General features: G+C 40.4%; 1 protein-coding gene across 1 annotated transcript in view; it reads left to right on the top strand.

The window, feature by feature from the left end:
* Positions 1-17,639, top strand: part of LOC121330854 (dual specificity mitogen-activated protein kinase kinase 3-like) — a 93,993-nt gene that overhangs the window by 44,633 nt on the left and 31,721 nt on the right. The window contains exons 2-3 of the mRNA XM_041277718.1: positions 6,035-6,104; positions 6,979-7,027. Coding sequence (XP_041133652.1) covers positions 6,035-6,104; positions 6,979-7,027 — 119 coding nt within the window. The remainder of the gene's footprint in view (positions 1-6,034; positions 6,105-6,978; positions 7,028-17,639) is intronic.

A 17,639-nucleotide genomic window follows, 5' to 3' on the forward strand; every position in this document is an offset into this window, starting at 1 on the left:
CTCTCTCCCATTCTGCTCAGTTGGATTGAGATCTGGTGACTGGGCAGGCCACTGCAGTAAGCTCACAATTCACTGTCATGTGTCAATGGCATGTACTCATGTGGTTTTCTCCATACCCTACTCCCATCAGCGTGAAACAGCAGGAACCGGGATTCATCAGACCAGCAATGTTTTTCCAATCCTCCAGTGTCCATGTTTTCATTCCTTAGCCCACTGCACCACTTAGGTCGTTGGCTGCCATACCCCATTCGTGTCAAGGTGCTATTCATTATGGCCAGAATGCAAGTTGAACTGCGGAAACACAGATAACGCTGCAGGCTGCTTTCACCTTCATGGAAAGCAGGTGTTCTAATGTTTTGTAAACTCAGTGTGTGTGTGGCGCTGTTTATTTAAACACGAAGAAATAAAATATTTTAACAAAAACAACACTGCTCACAGAACAAAATTAAATAATAAACAAAACAAGTTATGAATACAAAATATAAATCTAATAAGCAGGTCAGGCTGGGCAGTAGTCTTCACTGATCCCACTTTCAGTTTCCTTCTTTCATTACTTTTTGTTTTCTCTTTGCTGTTTGGTCTCAAGCTGGTGCTCTTTTTAACAGCAGTCTTGATAGTCATAATTCCATAATAACTTGTTCTCGGCCAGAGTCTGCACGAGTTTAATAAGGATGCGTGACTGTCAGCTAATTAAATACTCAGTAGCCGACAGTCACGCATCTTCACGAGGTTCTAAAAATCCACAATACAGTAAAACATAATGGTGGCACTGCAACAATAATAATACAATAAATAATAACGGCACTCATATACTACATACAGTACATAGGGGGCGGGCACTTTGCCACAGTCATACATGTACACGTTTGCAGGCTGGATCATTTGCTTTGTTGGTCTGAAGCTGGTGCTCTTTTTAACAGCAGTCTTGATAGTCATAATTCCATAATAACTTGTTCTAATTCTGCAGTACTGTATGTGCACAAAGGCAACATAATGGCAAACTTGGCAAGTGTAGGAAAACGTGGCTCTCTGCTAGGTGTAAACAAGAGTGCAATTTTGTCCCAGCTTTCATCAGCTGCAAGATCCTGTCTTAAGATCCGTCAAGTCAGTCACTTTTACTACATACATTCCAGCTGGGCTGTCCAGCATATTTCCAATAACAATATGTGTTAAAAGCATTGCCAGCTGGACGATGTCTCCCGAGCTCGCTGGGTTTTGGCTGCATGGTTGAATAACGCATACTAATTTTAGCACAATATTGACAATTGCCATTCTCCTTTTGACACTTTTCACTGCCGTCACATAAGGTGTAGGTATATGGCATTTGAGCTGATTAGGAAAGCCGCAAAGCAATACAATGTTTTTTTTTAGTTATTTTTAATTTCGATCCAAAATCACAGGCATTTATTTATTTACGTTTTGTTAAAATGTAACTTTATTTACTGCTGTATGGACAGCAAATGCAGTTTAACGTGGCTTACTTCTTTCTCAAGAGCCAATACAGCAAAGGCAGTGAGCTTTCCTTGCTTTAGTGTTGATCAGAGGTCTTTTTTGACACACTTCTTTCTCCAGGGTCGGGGCTTTCAGCACCGATTTTGTAAACATTGTTCTCATTCCCCCCCTTTGCCACTTGCATTTTTCTTCTTTCCGTTTCTTGTGTTTATGCTTTGCTACCCCTGAAAGAGACACATTTTGCTGTATTTAAGAAAAATCAAACTGACTGACCTGGAATTTACTTGTTTTGCTGCTCGAAAGTGAGTGAGAGGAGATACACTTATGAATCCTTCATGCAGAACTGCTTCTACTCAGTGACATTTGTGGGTTTTTGAGCATAAACTGCTCTTTTCCGGTCCTGCCACAACATGTCAGTGGGGTTTAGGTCTGGACTTTGACTAGATCATTCCAAAACTTAAAATTTCTTGTTCTTCAACCATTCTGATGTACACTTGCTTGTGTGTTTCGGATCATTGTCTTGCTGCATGACCCAGCTGCGCTTCAGCTCATGGACGGATGGCCTAACGTTCTCCTGTTGGATTCTCTGTTACACAGCAGAATTCACGGTTCCTTCAATGATGGCAAGTTGTACAGGTCCTGATGCAGCAAAGCATCCCCAAATCATGACACTATCACCACCATGTTTGACCATTGGTTCTTACTGTGAAATGCAGTGTTTGGTTTTTGCCAGACATAACTGGGCCCATGTTGGCCAAAAAGTTTCACTTTTGACTTATCTGCCCATAGAACATTGTTCCAGAACTCTTGAGGTTCATCCAGGTGCTTTTTGGCAAACTTGAGACGAGCATTCATGTTCTTCTTAGTGTGCAGTGGTTTCTGCCTTTCTACTCTGACATGAAACCAATTTTTGCCCAGTGTCTTTCTGATGGTGGACACTGACCTTAGCTGAGGCAAGAGAGGCCTGCACATCCCTGGATGTTGTTCTATGGTTCTTTGTGACTTCCTGGATGATTTTACCCCTTGCTCTTAGAGAGATTTTAGCAGGATGGCCACTGTGGTTTGGTTTGGTGGAGCCCCTGAGCCTTAGAAATGGCTTTGTAACCCTTTCCAGACTGATAAGCATCAACAACTTTTTTTTCCAGAGGTCTTCATGAATTTCTTTTGATTGTGGCATGATGTGCCTCTAGAACCTGTGTGCTGACACTCTGATGGTAAGGGCCAAAGTTAGTCAGATTTATATTGGGCAGTGCTGGCCCAAATCAGGCCTATTTGTTAACCAAAGTATTCAAACAGCTGACCCTAATTATCCCTTTAATTGGGTTGAGTTAACTAGTGGGCCAATAACTTTCACACTTAAAGATTGCATGTTGCAATTACCTTGCACACCAAACAAAAGAAAGAAGCACCAAACTTTGGTGTCATTCTTTCTCTCAGACTCCCTCTAATATACTTCTACAACCCACAAAAAGATCTGACCAAATTTAATGTGAAAAATGCAGAAAATCAGAGAGGGGGCAAATAGTTTTTCACAGCACAGTGTGTTGACACAACAAAATGTGAAAAAAGTTCAAGGGGGTGTAGACTTTCTATAGGCACTGTACATAGTTATTATCACGTACTGTAACAAGACCTTGCAGCTAACGAAAGTAACAAATCAAAAGTTCTAACTTCTCTTGAGTTTTTCAATTGTAGTTACCTGCATGCATACTTGCAGTAATAAGCTGCTGCTGCTATCAGTAACTGGACCCCATAAACGCAGCGAGTCACTGGAACTTGCCTGTCTGCTCACTTGCCTGTCTGCATAAAAAAACAGCGTTCTTTGGTGCCATAAAGTCTTGCTACTTGTGCACAGTCTTCCCCAGTAAGGGTGGAAACACTAGTAGGGATGGGCATTTGGAATTATTTCACTATTCGAGTACTCAAGTACTCTTGAGAATATTTAATGCGCGCACATTTATGTAAATTTTCCTAACGCCAGCCATGATGTAAGTCTTATTAACCATGACAGATTGTAATGGCTAAGGTTTTCCATTTCATATATGAGTCAACAACGAAAACAAGTGCAATTTGAAAATAATTTATTAAACATAAGAACGGAGGATCACTTTGTGTCCTTCTAAGTAACCAGGATACATTTAGCCTATTCCACAATTAAACTAAATAATGAAATAAATGCTTACTGCTTAGCCAGGACACTGAGTTTGCTATTCTTTTTGTCATTGATTTTCCACCATTGCAATGGGTTTTGATCGGGTGAGATGCATGGCTCGGCGAAATATTCTCATTCCGATCGGCGTCGGCAATGCAATAATCCTGCCCAAAGAGTGTGTTGAGTGCTGCGGCGCTTGTGATGTGTGAGCTTGCTGTGGGTGTGTCATTGTGGCTTGTCGCTTCTGTCTGGGCATCAGCTCTGATGGTGTTTGGTTCAGGAACCCTGACATGCAGTTCGGCCAGTCTCTCTCGGATGCACAGGCAGAGTGCTGGCTCCACAAAATGGAGGTGCTTATGCCTGGGATCTAGCTCAGAGGCACTGCACATTCGAGTCATTCATTTGTTCAAAATATTTCCATACATCGCTAGGCCTACGTCTGGTCACCATTCTGCCTGTAGTGAACCACGTGATTTCAGCATTAGCTGAAACAATCCCTCCCCCAACTCTGAATTACATGCCGTTGAAAAAACTGCATTAAAAATGTATTGTTAATGTAAGCATTTAAAATTTCATGGTCTATCTTTGTTTTTCACAATACCACAATGACGTTTTTTATGTTTTATTTTATGAAGCTTATGAAATTAATCCAGCATATTGTTGTAAATATATAAAAAAAAAAAAAAAAAAAACGATTACTCCATATGTTAACGAATACTAATGTCCTGGGCGAGTAGTCAGTATTCGAGTACTCGTGCCCATCCCTAAACAATAGTCAATCTATTGTTTTTTCTGTCCAAGAAATCTTTCAGATTGTATCTTGAAGATACAGTTCCGATCAAACATGAAAACCAAAAGAATATTAGCAGAAGCTGGGGAGAGTTGGTTACCCTAGCAACCAATATCAGCACTCAGTCAGGGTCAGTTGAAGTGTTGAGTTGAAAAAATCTGCCAGTGATTGGCCATTTAAAGTCTCGCACCCAATATTTTATGACCAATAGATTCATGTCCTCGCTGTGCGAAGTAGGCTGGTCTTCGCTGGGGACTCTGAAGGGAGCTTCGCATTGGCTCAGCTCTCCCGTGGGCTATGGAGGTAAAACCGGCAGGGACTGATTCTCCTCTGCTCTACAGTGAACCCTGCTGGTCAGATGCCCAGTGAGCTCAGAGCAGGCATCTGCAGGGCTGGTCCTTGGCCTCCAGAGGTCGGTAGGTCGCTGACATATGCTCCAGAGTTCCTGGGTGAAAAAGGAAGCTGGCTTGGTTGTAGGATCGGAGGATCCCATCCAGTATAGTTCCCTTTGCACTTGATGTAGCTGTGGTAAAGCCTAAAGAGACTAATACATGCCTTTGTTTCATCTAGAATTGACTTATTGTAATACACTTTTTTCTGGTGTCTCAAAATGTGTGGTATCCCGCTTGCAGTTGGTTTAAAATACCGCAACTAGAATTCTGACTAAAACCAGGAAAAGTGACAATATTACCCCCTTTTTGGCTCCCTGTGCAGTATGGAGTTGATTTTAAGATTTTGCTGTTAACTTACAAGGCCTAGTTATTTGCAGGAGTTACTGACCCTGTATCTTCCAAACTGCACTGAGATCGCAGGATGTGGGGCTGCTGGTTGTTCCTGGGGTTATTAAAAGCAACACTGGAGGCAGGGCTCTTTCTTGTAGAGCTCTTAATTATGGAATGCTCTGCCTTCATTTGACAGGGAAGCTGGGACCGTTATAGTTTTCAAGACTAAAAACGCACTTTTATGAAATGGCTTTCTTATCTTGGTGGGTTTTATGTAACTTTTAAAATTGCTGTTTTTGTATTGTGTATACTGTTATTTAAATCTGTTATTTAAATGGTCTGATTGTGGCAGTTGTATGTGTGACCTACTATACAAATGTATTGTGGTTTGTTCTTTTTTTCTGCTATGTACTGTACAGTGCTTTGCGGAACTTTTTTGTATAAAAAGCGCTATATGAATGCAATAAATAAATAAATTATTCAGCCTATCTATGCTCACCTGGTTCCAAGTAGCCGATTCATCTAAACAAAAGGGGTCTTAACGATTCCCAGTGATTTCAGCATCAACAACATGATTACATAACTCATTCCACGCCCTCCTCTCTCTGTGTCAAGAAGTGTCTCCTTCTCTCTGTCTTACTGTAAGTCTATCTTCACTTAATTTGCAACTGTGTCCTCTGGTTGTGGTTTCTGTGCTGCGCTTAACTTATTGGCTCTGGGTATCTGTGCACATATAAACTTATGAAGTTGAATGAAAAGCAGCAAATACATACCCTTATGGGTTCATACTGTTGAAGATATTTACTGTTGGATTATTATGAACTAGAAAGACAACACTTATATCAATAACAGTTTTGAATGACTCACGATACAGACAGTATCGCACTTCAGCTTAATTTTCTTCTTTGTGTTTTCCAGGGAAAGTGAAGAACAAACCCAAGCTCAAAATTTCAGATGAAGTCTTCAAACAGAAGGAGCCCAGCCCTACGTAGGTCAAATCAGCACACTTCCTTCAGCAAGATAATGACAATAAAACCACAAAAGTGCACAAAAGTTTCAAACAAAAAACTCCTCCAATATTCAAAAATGTAACTGCACTGAACAGCAAAAAAGTTGTCCAGAAATAATAACCAGTAAAAATATCATAACCATGTCATTGATAAGACGATGTTGTGATCGAGGGTGTGGGTGATCCACTGACAGACAGTGAGAGACATGCAGGTGACATTAACATGCCGCTTAGGTGTGCAGGATTTATTAACACAAAACAATCACTTATTTTAATGCCTTTTGATATTAAACAAAAAATGTCCAGATTTCTGTGTTGCTGTACAGTTAAATTATCTTTCAAATGACTATCCAATTTTGTTAATCTAGATCCTCAACAACAGTAATGTTTCCAGTGAAGACATGAGGGTTAGCAGTGTTGTATTTAACTTTTGTTAACACTGCTGGAGTGCTCCACGGGAATGATTTAATCAGCCAGCCCTATATTCTTAGTCATACTGGGTTAGAAACACAGCCATGCACCCAGTTTTCTTCAATACATGACAGTCATTCAGATCCCTGATAAATCTACTTAGGGAATTTATCATAGCATGAATAAAGCATACCTGAGTGAGGAGGGCTAATGATGAAAGTGTTAATTTAGCTATGGTGAAGAAACAGTATTTAATAGGGGCCTGGTTGCTTACACGCCTCCTTTACTTTTAATAATATACAGATTTGAGCGTAGCTCCTTAAGCCAGTCTGGGTTTAGGACTAGTATGAGTTGTAATTGCAATAAAAAACAGAGGTCAATGATGGAGCAGTTCATGGTGGAAGGGTCATTACTAATAATGTAATTTGTATTTTTGTTCTAGACCACCTCGAAACCTGGATTCCAGAACCTTTATTACTATTGGAGACAAAGTAAGTGTTTATGTTTTGATGTCAGTGCAGGTGCTAGTCATTGGTCAGAGACAGGGGGGTCTGGCATGCTACTGTTGTGCTGCAATCTACACTTCCAGTCCTCTTAATGCAGATCACAACGTCATTGAGAACCCTGCAGGCACCGATTTTATATCCAGTTACAGATGAAAGGGTTTAATGACTTTGGTACGCCTTCATAAATCTAGCAGATATTCGAGCTGTGTGCTAAACTTGTAGAAAAATATCACATTCCTTTGCGAACTGCCGACGACTTGCAACAAGATTACTGAAAGTGGCAACAGCGTTCCCTGTAAGGCTAAAATACGCTCATTTTTCGGCAATAGCCTTCACACTCAGTTTACTAACTTTCACAAGTTATCATAAATATCAACCTCAATCGAGACTCCAGCCTCTCGAGGTAAACCTATTATTTTGAGACCATTCGTGCAAAGCATTACCATAAGCATATTTGTGTCTGTCTTGCAGCTGATTCTCTGATTCCCCTGTGTAAAAATGCACCTCACATTAGTGCAGAGCTCTCTTGGGCACCAGCGAATTTACTGGTACAGCTGGGCGAAGCAGGTGTCTGACGATTCTGCCTCTAGAGAGCACTGCTCGATGCTGCTCATGAACTTTACAGTTAACTCGTCGTATAATTGAATAATAATCAGTGAAGCACAATCTTCCTGCATTATTTAGAAGTAGAAATACTCAGGTAAACATAAGTAAAAATCACAATACTCATACTTTGATGTTTTTTGTTTTATTTCCCTTTTAAAAAACAACCATTTCAGAATTCATCTTAAGCGTTTTGAAACTGGTAAATATATAATCAGCACATTAGTCGAAAATGCACAATAAAGTGTATAGTAAATGAAAAATACCATGTTTTTTTGGGGGTTTTTTTGGGGTTTTTTTTTTTAGACTTTATCCATCTCTCTGCTGAAACTCAACATGGCGGCTGCACCAACAAAGAAAAACAAAGCAGTAAGACAGAGCTAAAAGAAATCTGATTAACTATATGAGGATGGGGGGTTCATAGTATTCTTAAAGTTTTGCTGTAATTAGCGTGGTCTTGCACGAGTCAATACCATTAAATATCATAATGCCAGTCGTAAACACGTAGAGAATAAGAAAGCAAAAAAGACAGCAAAGTAAGCTGTAAGACAAAGTAAGCTAAATTTATTGCGTATTTCATTATTGTTTCGTTTATTTCTTTCTATGCTACCTGCCTTTAATAAAGCTATAATTAGCCATTTTAAACCAGGGACATTTATTTAATTGAATTGTATTTTCTGAAGACGAAGAAATGAGCTCAAAACTATTTTTCTAGCTATACAATCCTTAAAGGAAGTTGATCACTTTACTGTGTAAAGGATGTAGTCACTACACTACACACCGTTGGTTTCATAAAGACATTCTGTCTGGAGACACACTGTTTTTAAATTCTTGCAAATAACACTGCAGAATTAGGAAGGAAAGAATTGAGAGGATTTATTATGTTTTTACATTAAAAGGTGCGCTATTTAAATTACAATCGGGTAATACATAGCAGTGAACCTGTTTTAGAGCAACGAGTCAGTCAACACGCCTTTGTCACATTTCATATTTTATCCTGGTGGTCGTTATTATAATGCCAGTAAAACGCTAAACTTAGTTTGTGGAGTACTGTACATAGGATTACTCTCACATGACACTGCTGGGCCTGTTACTAAACTGTTTCATATTTTTTATTGTTAATGTAAATGCCAGCAATAAGCTAAACAGGTCTTTTCGAAACAGCTTTATTTGTAGAATGAACTACTGTGTTAGTGGAAGACTGTAAATATGATTCTCACAACTGTGCTGGACATTTGGTTTTCTGAACTGTTGTAATATAATTCTTAGGTTTTCCTGCTTATTTTAATACCAGCAATGGCAATGAGCCAAGTGATGTCTATAAACATTATGACAGGTTTGAAGTGTCTGGAGGTGCTTTACTTACTATGACAGCAACAAGAGTCTGATTGGAAAAAGAAAAAAAAAATTGTGGTAATATTTATTAAATTTACTTATTTTAACTACCAACATTATATTTATGTTCAAATGCCATATTTAATTATTAATAAGTTGATGAAAAGTGGGAACAAATGGAATTGGCCATTTTTGAAAAACGGAATTTGGTATTCCCAAGAATGAAATTAGTAGCCCTAAAGATGGTTATAATTGAAGGCAGTGCAGATGCCAGTGTTTTATGCAAAAGCAGGAGGAGAGGATGAGGTGTGTAAAGGCCGTTTCCAAGGCCAGGCAGGGAGAATGGGCGAGGTGGGAGAGTGTGGAACAACGCAAGATCGGCTGGCAAGACCTATGGACAGTGGAACAGAGCAGGATCAGTTTCTTCATCAGATCAACATATGATGTTAAGAACATAAGAACATAAGAAAGTTTACAAACGAGAGGAGGCCATTCGGCCCATCTTGCTCGTTTGGTTGTTAGTAGCTTATTGATCCCAAAATCTCATCAAGCAGCTTCTTGAAGGATCCCAGGGTGTCAGCTTCAACAACATTACTGGGGAGTTGATTCCAGACCCTCACAATTCTCTGTGTAAAAAAGTGTCTCCTATTTTCTGTTCTGAATGCCCCTTTTTCTAAACTCCATTTGTGACCCCTGGTCCTTGTTTCTTTTTTCAGGCTGAAAAAGTCCCTTGCGTCCACACTGTCAATACCTTTTAGAATTTTGAATGCTTGAATTAGGTCGCCACGTAGTCTTCTTTGTTCAAGACTGAACAGATTCAATTCTTTTAGCCTGTCTGCATATGACATGCCTTTTAAGCCCGGAATAATTCTGGTCGCTCTTCTTTGCACTCTTTCTAGAGCAGCAATATCTTTTTTATAGCGAGGTGACCAGAACTGCACACAATATTCAAGATGAGGTCTTACTAGTGCATTGTACAGTTTTAACATTACTTCCCTTGATTTAAATTCAACACTTTTCACAATGTATCCGAGTATCTTGTTAGCCTTTTTTATAGCTTCCCCACATTGCCTAGATGAAGACATTTCTGAGTCAACAAAAACTCCTAGGTCTTTTTCATAGATTCCTTCTCCAATTTCAATATCTCCCATATGATATTTATAATGTACATTTTTATTTCCTGCGTGCAGTACCTTACACTTTTCTCTATTAAATGTCATTTGCCATGTATCTGCCCAGTTCTGAATCTTGTCTAGATCATTTTGAATGACCTTTGCTGCTGCAACAGTGTTTGCCACTCCTCCTACTTTTGTGTCGTCTGCAAATTTAACAAGTTTGCTTACTATACCAGAATCTAAATCATTAATGTAGATTAGGAATAGCAGAGGACCTAATACTGATCCCTGTGGTACACCGCTGGTTACCACACTCCATTCTGAGGTTTTTCCTCTAATCAGTACTTTCTGTTTTCTACATGTTAACCACTCCCTAATCCATGTACATGTGTTTCCTTGAATCCCAACTGCGTTCAGTTTGAGAATTAATCTTTTGTGCGGGACTTTGTCAAAAGCTTTCTGGAAATCTAAATAAACCATGTCATATGCTTTGCAATTATCCATTATCGATGTTGCATCCTCAAAAAAAAAATCAAGCAAGTTAGTTAGGCACGATCTCCCTTTCCTAAAACCATGTTGACTGTCTCCCAGTACTCTGTTACCATATAGGTAATTTTCCATTTTGGCTCTTATTATAGTTTCCATAAGTTTGCATATAATAGAAGTCAGGCTTACTGGTCTGTAGTTACCTGGTTCAGTTTTGTTTCCCTTTTTGTGGATCGGTATTACGTTTGCAATTTTCCAGTCTGTCGGTACCACCCCTGTGTCAAGAGACTGCTGCATGATCTTGGTTAGCGGTTTGTAAATTACTTCTTTCATTTCTTTGAGTACTACTGGGAGGATCTCATCCGGCCCAGGGGATTTGTTTATTTTAAGAGCTCCTAGTCCCTTTAACACTTCTGCCTCAGTTATGCTAAAGTTATTTAAAACTGGATAGGAACTGGATGACATGTGGGGCATGTTGTCAGTATCTTCCTTTGTAAAAACTTGTGAAAAGTAATCATTTAACATATTTGCTATTTTTTTTTCTTCCTCTACGATTTTGCCATTTGTATCTCTTAAACATTTAATCTCCTCTTTGAATGTTCTCTTGCTGTTGTAATATTGGAAAAAACATTTTGGAATTGGTTTTAGCTCCCTTAGCAATGTTCATTTCTATTTCTCTCTTGGCCTTTCTAACTTCCTTTTTGACTTGCATTTGCAGTTCTGTGTACTCTTTCTGTGTACTTTCTTTTTGGTCCTTTTTTAATGCTCTGTAAAGTGCCTTTTTTCGCTGAATATTTTTTTTAATTGATCTATTAAACCATTTTGGCAATTTAGTTTTACATTTAGATTTGTCTACTTTAGGGATGTAATTGTTTTGCGCCTCTAGTACTACGTTTTTGAAGAACAACCATCCTTCTTCTGTGGGTGTTTTCTCTATTTTACTCCAATCTACTTCTGTTAGTCTCTGTTTCATGCCTTCATAGTTTGCTTTTCTAAAATTGTAAACCTTAGCTTTAGTCATTACTTTTGGGGATTTAAAAAACACTTCAAATGAGACCATGTTGTGGTCTGAGTTTGCCAGTGGTTCTCTGACCTCTGTTTTAGTTATTCTATCTTCGTTATTTGAAAAGACTAAATCAAGGCATGCCTCCCCTCTAGTGGGTGCCTTCACAAATTGTGTTAGGAAGCAGTCATTTGTCATTTCCACCATTTCTATTTCGTCCTTCGCGCTACCCACCGGGTTTTCCCATTTTATTTGGGGGAAGTTGAAATCCCCCATTAGTATGGCTTCTCCTTTGCTACACACATTTCTAATGTCATTGTATAACAGATTATTGTGCTCACCGTCTGAATCTGGCGGTCTATAGCATGCTCCTATTATTATGCCTTTTGAATTTTTGTCTGTTATTCTGACCCATATTGATTCGGTTTTATTTTCTTTGTCCAGGTTTAACACCTGGGCTTCAAGACTGTTTCTTATGTATAGCGCTACCCCTCCTCCTCTTCTGTCCTGCCTGTCTTTCCTATACAGTGTATACCCACAAATATTATATTCGTCCCCATCACTCTCAGATAACCAAGTTTCTGTAACACCTATCACATCATAGTTACCTGTTAGTGCAGTAGCTTCAAGTTCTAGAATTTTGTTTCTGATACTTCTAGCATTTAGATAAATACATTTAATGGTTGTCTTACCTGAGTTGTTGTTCTTGTTTTGATGCGGTCTCCCTTCTGTTTTTTTGTTGATTTCTCCCCCCTTCCTTTCTAGTTTAAATGCTTCCGAACCTGCTCGAGGATCTTTTCTCCAAGTAGACTAGTTCCCTTGTTATTTAAATGCAGTCCATCCCGTCTATACAGATAGTCCTCGTTGTAGAAAGTGGTCCAATGATCAAGATAGGTGAAGCCTTCCCGTGTGCACCACGTCTTCAACCATTGGTTTTGATTTATTATTTCCAGCTGTCCATATGGTCCTTTGCAAGGTGCCGGTAGTATACCAGAAAATACCACAGTTTTGGTTTTCTCTTTTAATTTCCTTCCTAGCTCTCTGAATTTGTTTTGCAGGGATTTTGGTCTGTCTCTTCCAATGTTGTTTGTACCGATGTGGACGACTACTACCGGGTCGTCTCCTGTTCGTTCTAGGAGCCTGTCCACGTTCTCAGTGATGTGCTTGACCGAGGCTCCCGGAAGGCAGCACACTGTTGTAGTAAGGGGGTCCAAACTGCGAATTGAACTTGCTGTGTTTCTCAATATGGAGTCCCCAACAATCATGACCTCCCTTCTTTTTGCTGTCTGGTCACCACTGTCAATGGGGTCCTGGATGTTGTTCCTTTCATTCTCTTGTTGTTGGTTCTGCTCATCACAATTCTGAAGTGACTCAAATCTGTTGGTTGTTTTGATTTCTGGTGGTTGTGTTTGACGAAGTTTCTTTTTTTCCCTGCTTCTGCCTACCTGAACCCAGCTGTTCTGACCTTCTATCTCCCTGGTGGCTTTCAGTCTGTTAGGGGTGATGCAGACTTCCATGAATTGTGGGTGTGCCAGTTCCTCAAGATCTTGTTGCTGTCTCACTTCTTCCAGCTCCATTTCTAGCATGCTTACTAGTTTATGCAAATCCTGGATCGCGCGGCACTTTACGCACACTTGGTTTAGCTCCGCTGCTGGGTTTTCTCGGATTTCCCACATCAAGCAGGTGTCACAGATTACTGGCTTGAAGACCATGTTGAGGGTTTTTTTTTTTTTTTGAAGTTTAGTTTCTTCTGCAGCCGTCAACCTGCTTTCAAACTGCTTCGAAACTGCTCTGTACTTTTCCACGCTGTACTTCTCCCACTTGCTGTCGCTTCCACTCGCTGTCGCTGGGAAGACTGCCTCGTTTAACTGCGTTGTTCTGCTGTGCTGTTGGCTCCTCCCCTCGCCCGTGTCTCAAAACGGCGCTGAATTTGAATCAGCTGCTCCGAGTTTCAGCTTGTTTGTTATCACAAAAACACACGCGGGCTGTGTTTCCCCAATGTCCTCTGTTTTCTGATTAAAGCAATTCAAGATGCAATTTCTCCTTTCTGCTTCGAAACTGCTCTGTACTTTTCCACGCTGTACTTCTCCCACTCGCTGTCGCTTCCACTCGCTGTCGCTGGGAAGACTGCCTCGTTTAACTGCGTTGTTCTGCTGTGCTGTCGGCTCCTCCCCTCGCCCGTGTCTCAAAACGGCGCTGAATTTGAATCAGCTGCTCCGAGTTTCAGCTTGTTTGTTATCAGAAAAACACACGCGGCTGTGTTTCCCCAATGTCCTCTGTTTTCTGATTAAAGCAATTCAAGATGCAATTTCTCCTTTCTGCTTCGAAACTGCTCTGTACTTTTCCACGCTGTACTTCTCCCACTTGCTGTCGCTTCCACTCGCTGTCGCTGGGAAGACTGCCTCGTTTAACTGCGTTGTTCTGCTGTGCTGTCGGCTCCTCCCCTCGCCCGTGTCTCAAAACGGCGCTGAATTTGAATCAGCTGCTCCGAGTTTCAGCTTGTTTGTTATCAGAAAAACACACGCGGCTGTTGCTGTGTTTCCCCAATGTCCTCTGTTTTCTGATTAAAGCAATTCAAGATGCAATTTCTCCTTACTGCTTCGAAACTGCTCTGTACTTTTCCACGCTGTACTTCTCCCACTTGCTGTCGCTTCCACTCGCTGTCGCTGGGAAGACTGCCTCGTTTAACTGCGTTCTCCCATCACCACAGAACCTAAACCTTTGGGTGGGTGAGGATCCCTCATGTCCTTTGTATTCATCACCTGCAACATTAAGGCACATTTTGACAGGATGTAAGGTGGGTCTTAGCCAAGGACAGTTTACTTGGCGCCATGACCAGTGCTGCGATGTTTGGCCTTAGCATTGGAAGACAAGTATAACCTGATCAATAAGTTGCCACCAGTTCCATCAAAGCATTACGCATAAAAGACAATATTCCTCTGTCCAGGAGAGCAACCACCAAGAAAAGGTGTTAAAACCAAGCCTCGTCCAGGACAACTGGAAGCTTCTAGAGACAGGAAAATGCTGACAGATGTTGGTCAACAGCTTATTTTTCCACCTGAGATTGCCACCACTAACCTTCGACCAGACATTGTCTTGTGGTCTGGATTAACATGCCTTGTTCATCTGGTAGAGTTAACAGTGCCATGGGAGGATGATGTTGATGAGGCACATGATAGGAAGAAACTTCGGTATGCTCCACTAGCTGCTGAAGCGGAACAGCGAGGATGTGTTTACCCAGTGTAGGTGTGTTGTCGAGGATTTGTGGCACACTCTACAGCCTGGTTTCTCAGAGATGTCGCGCAGTGAAGAACTTATCTGAAGCAGCAGAAAGGAGCCGCAACTGGCTGTGGGTGAGACAGAAAGATTCTGGCTGGTCTGAGTTGAGTGGGGGACGGAGGGATGATGCTGGGATGCCAGAATCACTTCAAGCCCTCTTGAGGTGTCATGGGTTAGTCGACGAAACACTGAGGATGGAAGGTGCCCACTTGAAGACCCCACAGATGTACCCTACTTAGCTCAAGACGGTTGTCATGCTGATGCGCCTGGGAGACCGCATTGTGGTTGATCCCCGGAGCCAGCATCGTGGCCGTTGCGTGTGCCGATGCGCTGGGGAGGCAAAATAAGCTGATCCCTGGAGCCAATATTACACTTTAGTCATCAAGACCAGACAGAAAGATGTCTGCATCATCAGATGGAAAGCAACGCAAATGGATGGAGATGCAGATGGATCACACTAGTTTACGTCTTAGTTGGTGCTTATCTTGGTGAGAGCAGAGTTCAAATCAGCTTGAAGTTTTAACATCTACTCTTATGTAATGGAAATCGTATTAAGCAATTTTATGCAGGCCACCAGTTAAGCATGAAGTCTATACAGTGGCTCTCAAAATTATTCACTCCCCATGGACTTTTCCACATTTTATTGTGTTTGCAAGATGGAATCAAAATTGATTTAATTAGGAGCCACTGATCAACACAAAAAAGTCCATAATGTCAAAGTGAAAAATAAAATCTACAAATTGTTCAGAATTAATTACAAATACAAAACAGAAAATAATTGATTGCATAAGTATTCACCCCCTTGAGTCAATATTTGGTAGAGACACCTTTGGCAGCAATTATAGCCATGAGTCTATTTGGATAAGCCTCTACCACCTTTGCACATCTGGACCTTGCAATGTTTGCCCATTCTTTGCAAAATTGTTCAAGCTCTGTCAAGTTGGACGGGGACCTTTGGAGAACAGCAATTTTCAACTCTTAAAGTAGGTAGGTAGAAGGTGTTGCTGTCAATTTCAGCAGTAATGTAAACAAGAAAGGCTACAGTCAATTGTTTTGTTTATTGCAATTTTGAATTAACAGAAGAATTTCAAAACCCCGGGTATGAAGAAGGCACTTCTTCAGCCCAGCTCACCTGTATGAGCTCCACACTACCTTGTAAACAGTAATAGATTTCTGTCTAGTACCTTCAATAAATTACTGTCCAGTAACTTCAGATGATTTTGGGTGGCTGCAGTATTGTTACAAATATTTTATTTATGGGGAAAAATTTAATATTTGTACCCTAAACAAGATATGTCATGAAAAACCATGAGCTGCAGTATCACTGTCATGGGCAGTGTGCTGCTGTGGTTTTTAAACTACCCTGCATATTAATTGTAATCCTGTATGCAATCACAGCAAACCAAAACCGCTGTTAATAAATTAATTTCGGGAAAGCTTTTTTTGTTAGTTATGGAAAAATTGCAGTTCACTTTCAGACATCAGTATTTGGTTAGACATTCATTTCCCTAGTGTTCAGGTGTGTTGTTGTGTTTTATTTTTTTTAGAAGTGGTGGTTGAAGCAGGTTGGATGGTGGTCTGCAGATGGAACCAGTGGCAGCCCCAGTTTGATCCTGGGAATGGGATGAGATTTTACCGCACAGATGAAAATGTGGCTATATTCAATAAGGGACAGTCCATTTGCACAAAAGTTTGTAATACATATACTGGTGCAAACAGATGTGCATTGAAGACGCATGCAATGCCACTGCCTAATGTTTTCAGCTGTAATTAGCATGTGTTAGCCATAGTCAGCTCCTTCGTTAGCAGTTGCTGAAAGCTTGTCCAGCATTCCTTACGGTGTGTAAGACGAGGAGAGACGTCTCAGTTGTGGCACTGAGGCGAGCTGCATCATGCTTTCTGCTGAGGTTATGCACTTTCTGCAAGACAGGTACCAAGGATCTGTGCAGGGACGTGGGTTATTGGATTTTCCAAGGGCTTTTTTTTTTTTTTATAGAGCTTGCAGGTTTGCTATGAAAGCAAGTGCTGATTTTCTTTTCATAATCCAAGCACAATGAAAGTAGATCCATTACATAATTTAGTAGGTCATTAGTCACAAAACGTAATCATACTATGAGATGTTACAAACACCCATTGAAAACTCTTAACTGAAGTCACTGAAAGTGTCTTTGCTACTCTGGCTTTTGCAGCATGGTTGCTTATATTCTATTTAGGGCTTCTGTTTTTCGGTTTTTATTAATTTCATTTTTCAGTGCTTATTTGTAGCTATTTTCAAGTCAATCTGTGTGTGTGGGTTTTTTTTTTTTTGGGGGGGGGGGGGGGGGGCTTTTTTTGCTTTTTATATACTGTATGATTATATTGTTTTCAGTTACTTTCCAAAATGTTTGGGTGTTTTTTTTCTGCCACAATATGATTATGTTTAGTAACTGAACAGTACTTGCACACTTAGCTGTACCTGCTTTCCTTTGCTGTTCCACAAAGACATCCTTACGGTCAAGGGCACATTCTTCTGGGGTTTTTATGTGTCTAGGCATTTTTTATACATTTTGTCACAATTTGCAATTCTGTTTTAAATGCACACTATCTAACTGTAATATAGCAAACAAGTGATTGTAATCTTGTTTTAAATCTTGCAAGTGGAGTCTCCAATAGAAATGTAGAATTTGCTGCCACTCAGTAGTTGACGCAGGTTTGTAGTATTCAGAATGAATCAGTGGTAGATATGAGTCAGGAAGGAGGGACATTTTTTTGTTTGTTTTTTTGTTTTAAATGGGGG

Source organism: Polyodon spathula, chromosome 18 (assembly GCF_017654505.1).
Source record: "Polyodon spathula isolate WHYD16114869_AA chromosome 18, ASM1765450v1, whole genome shotgun sequence".
Classification (NCBI taxonomy): domain Eukaryota; kingdom Metazoa; phylum Chordata; class Actinopteri; order Acipenseriformes; family Polyodontidae; genus Polyodon; species Polyodon spathula.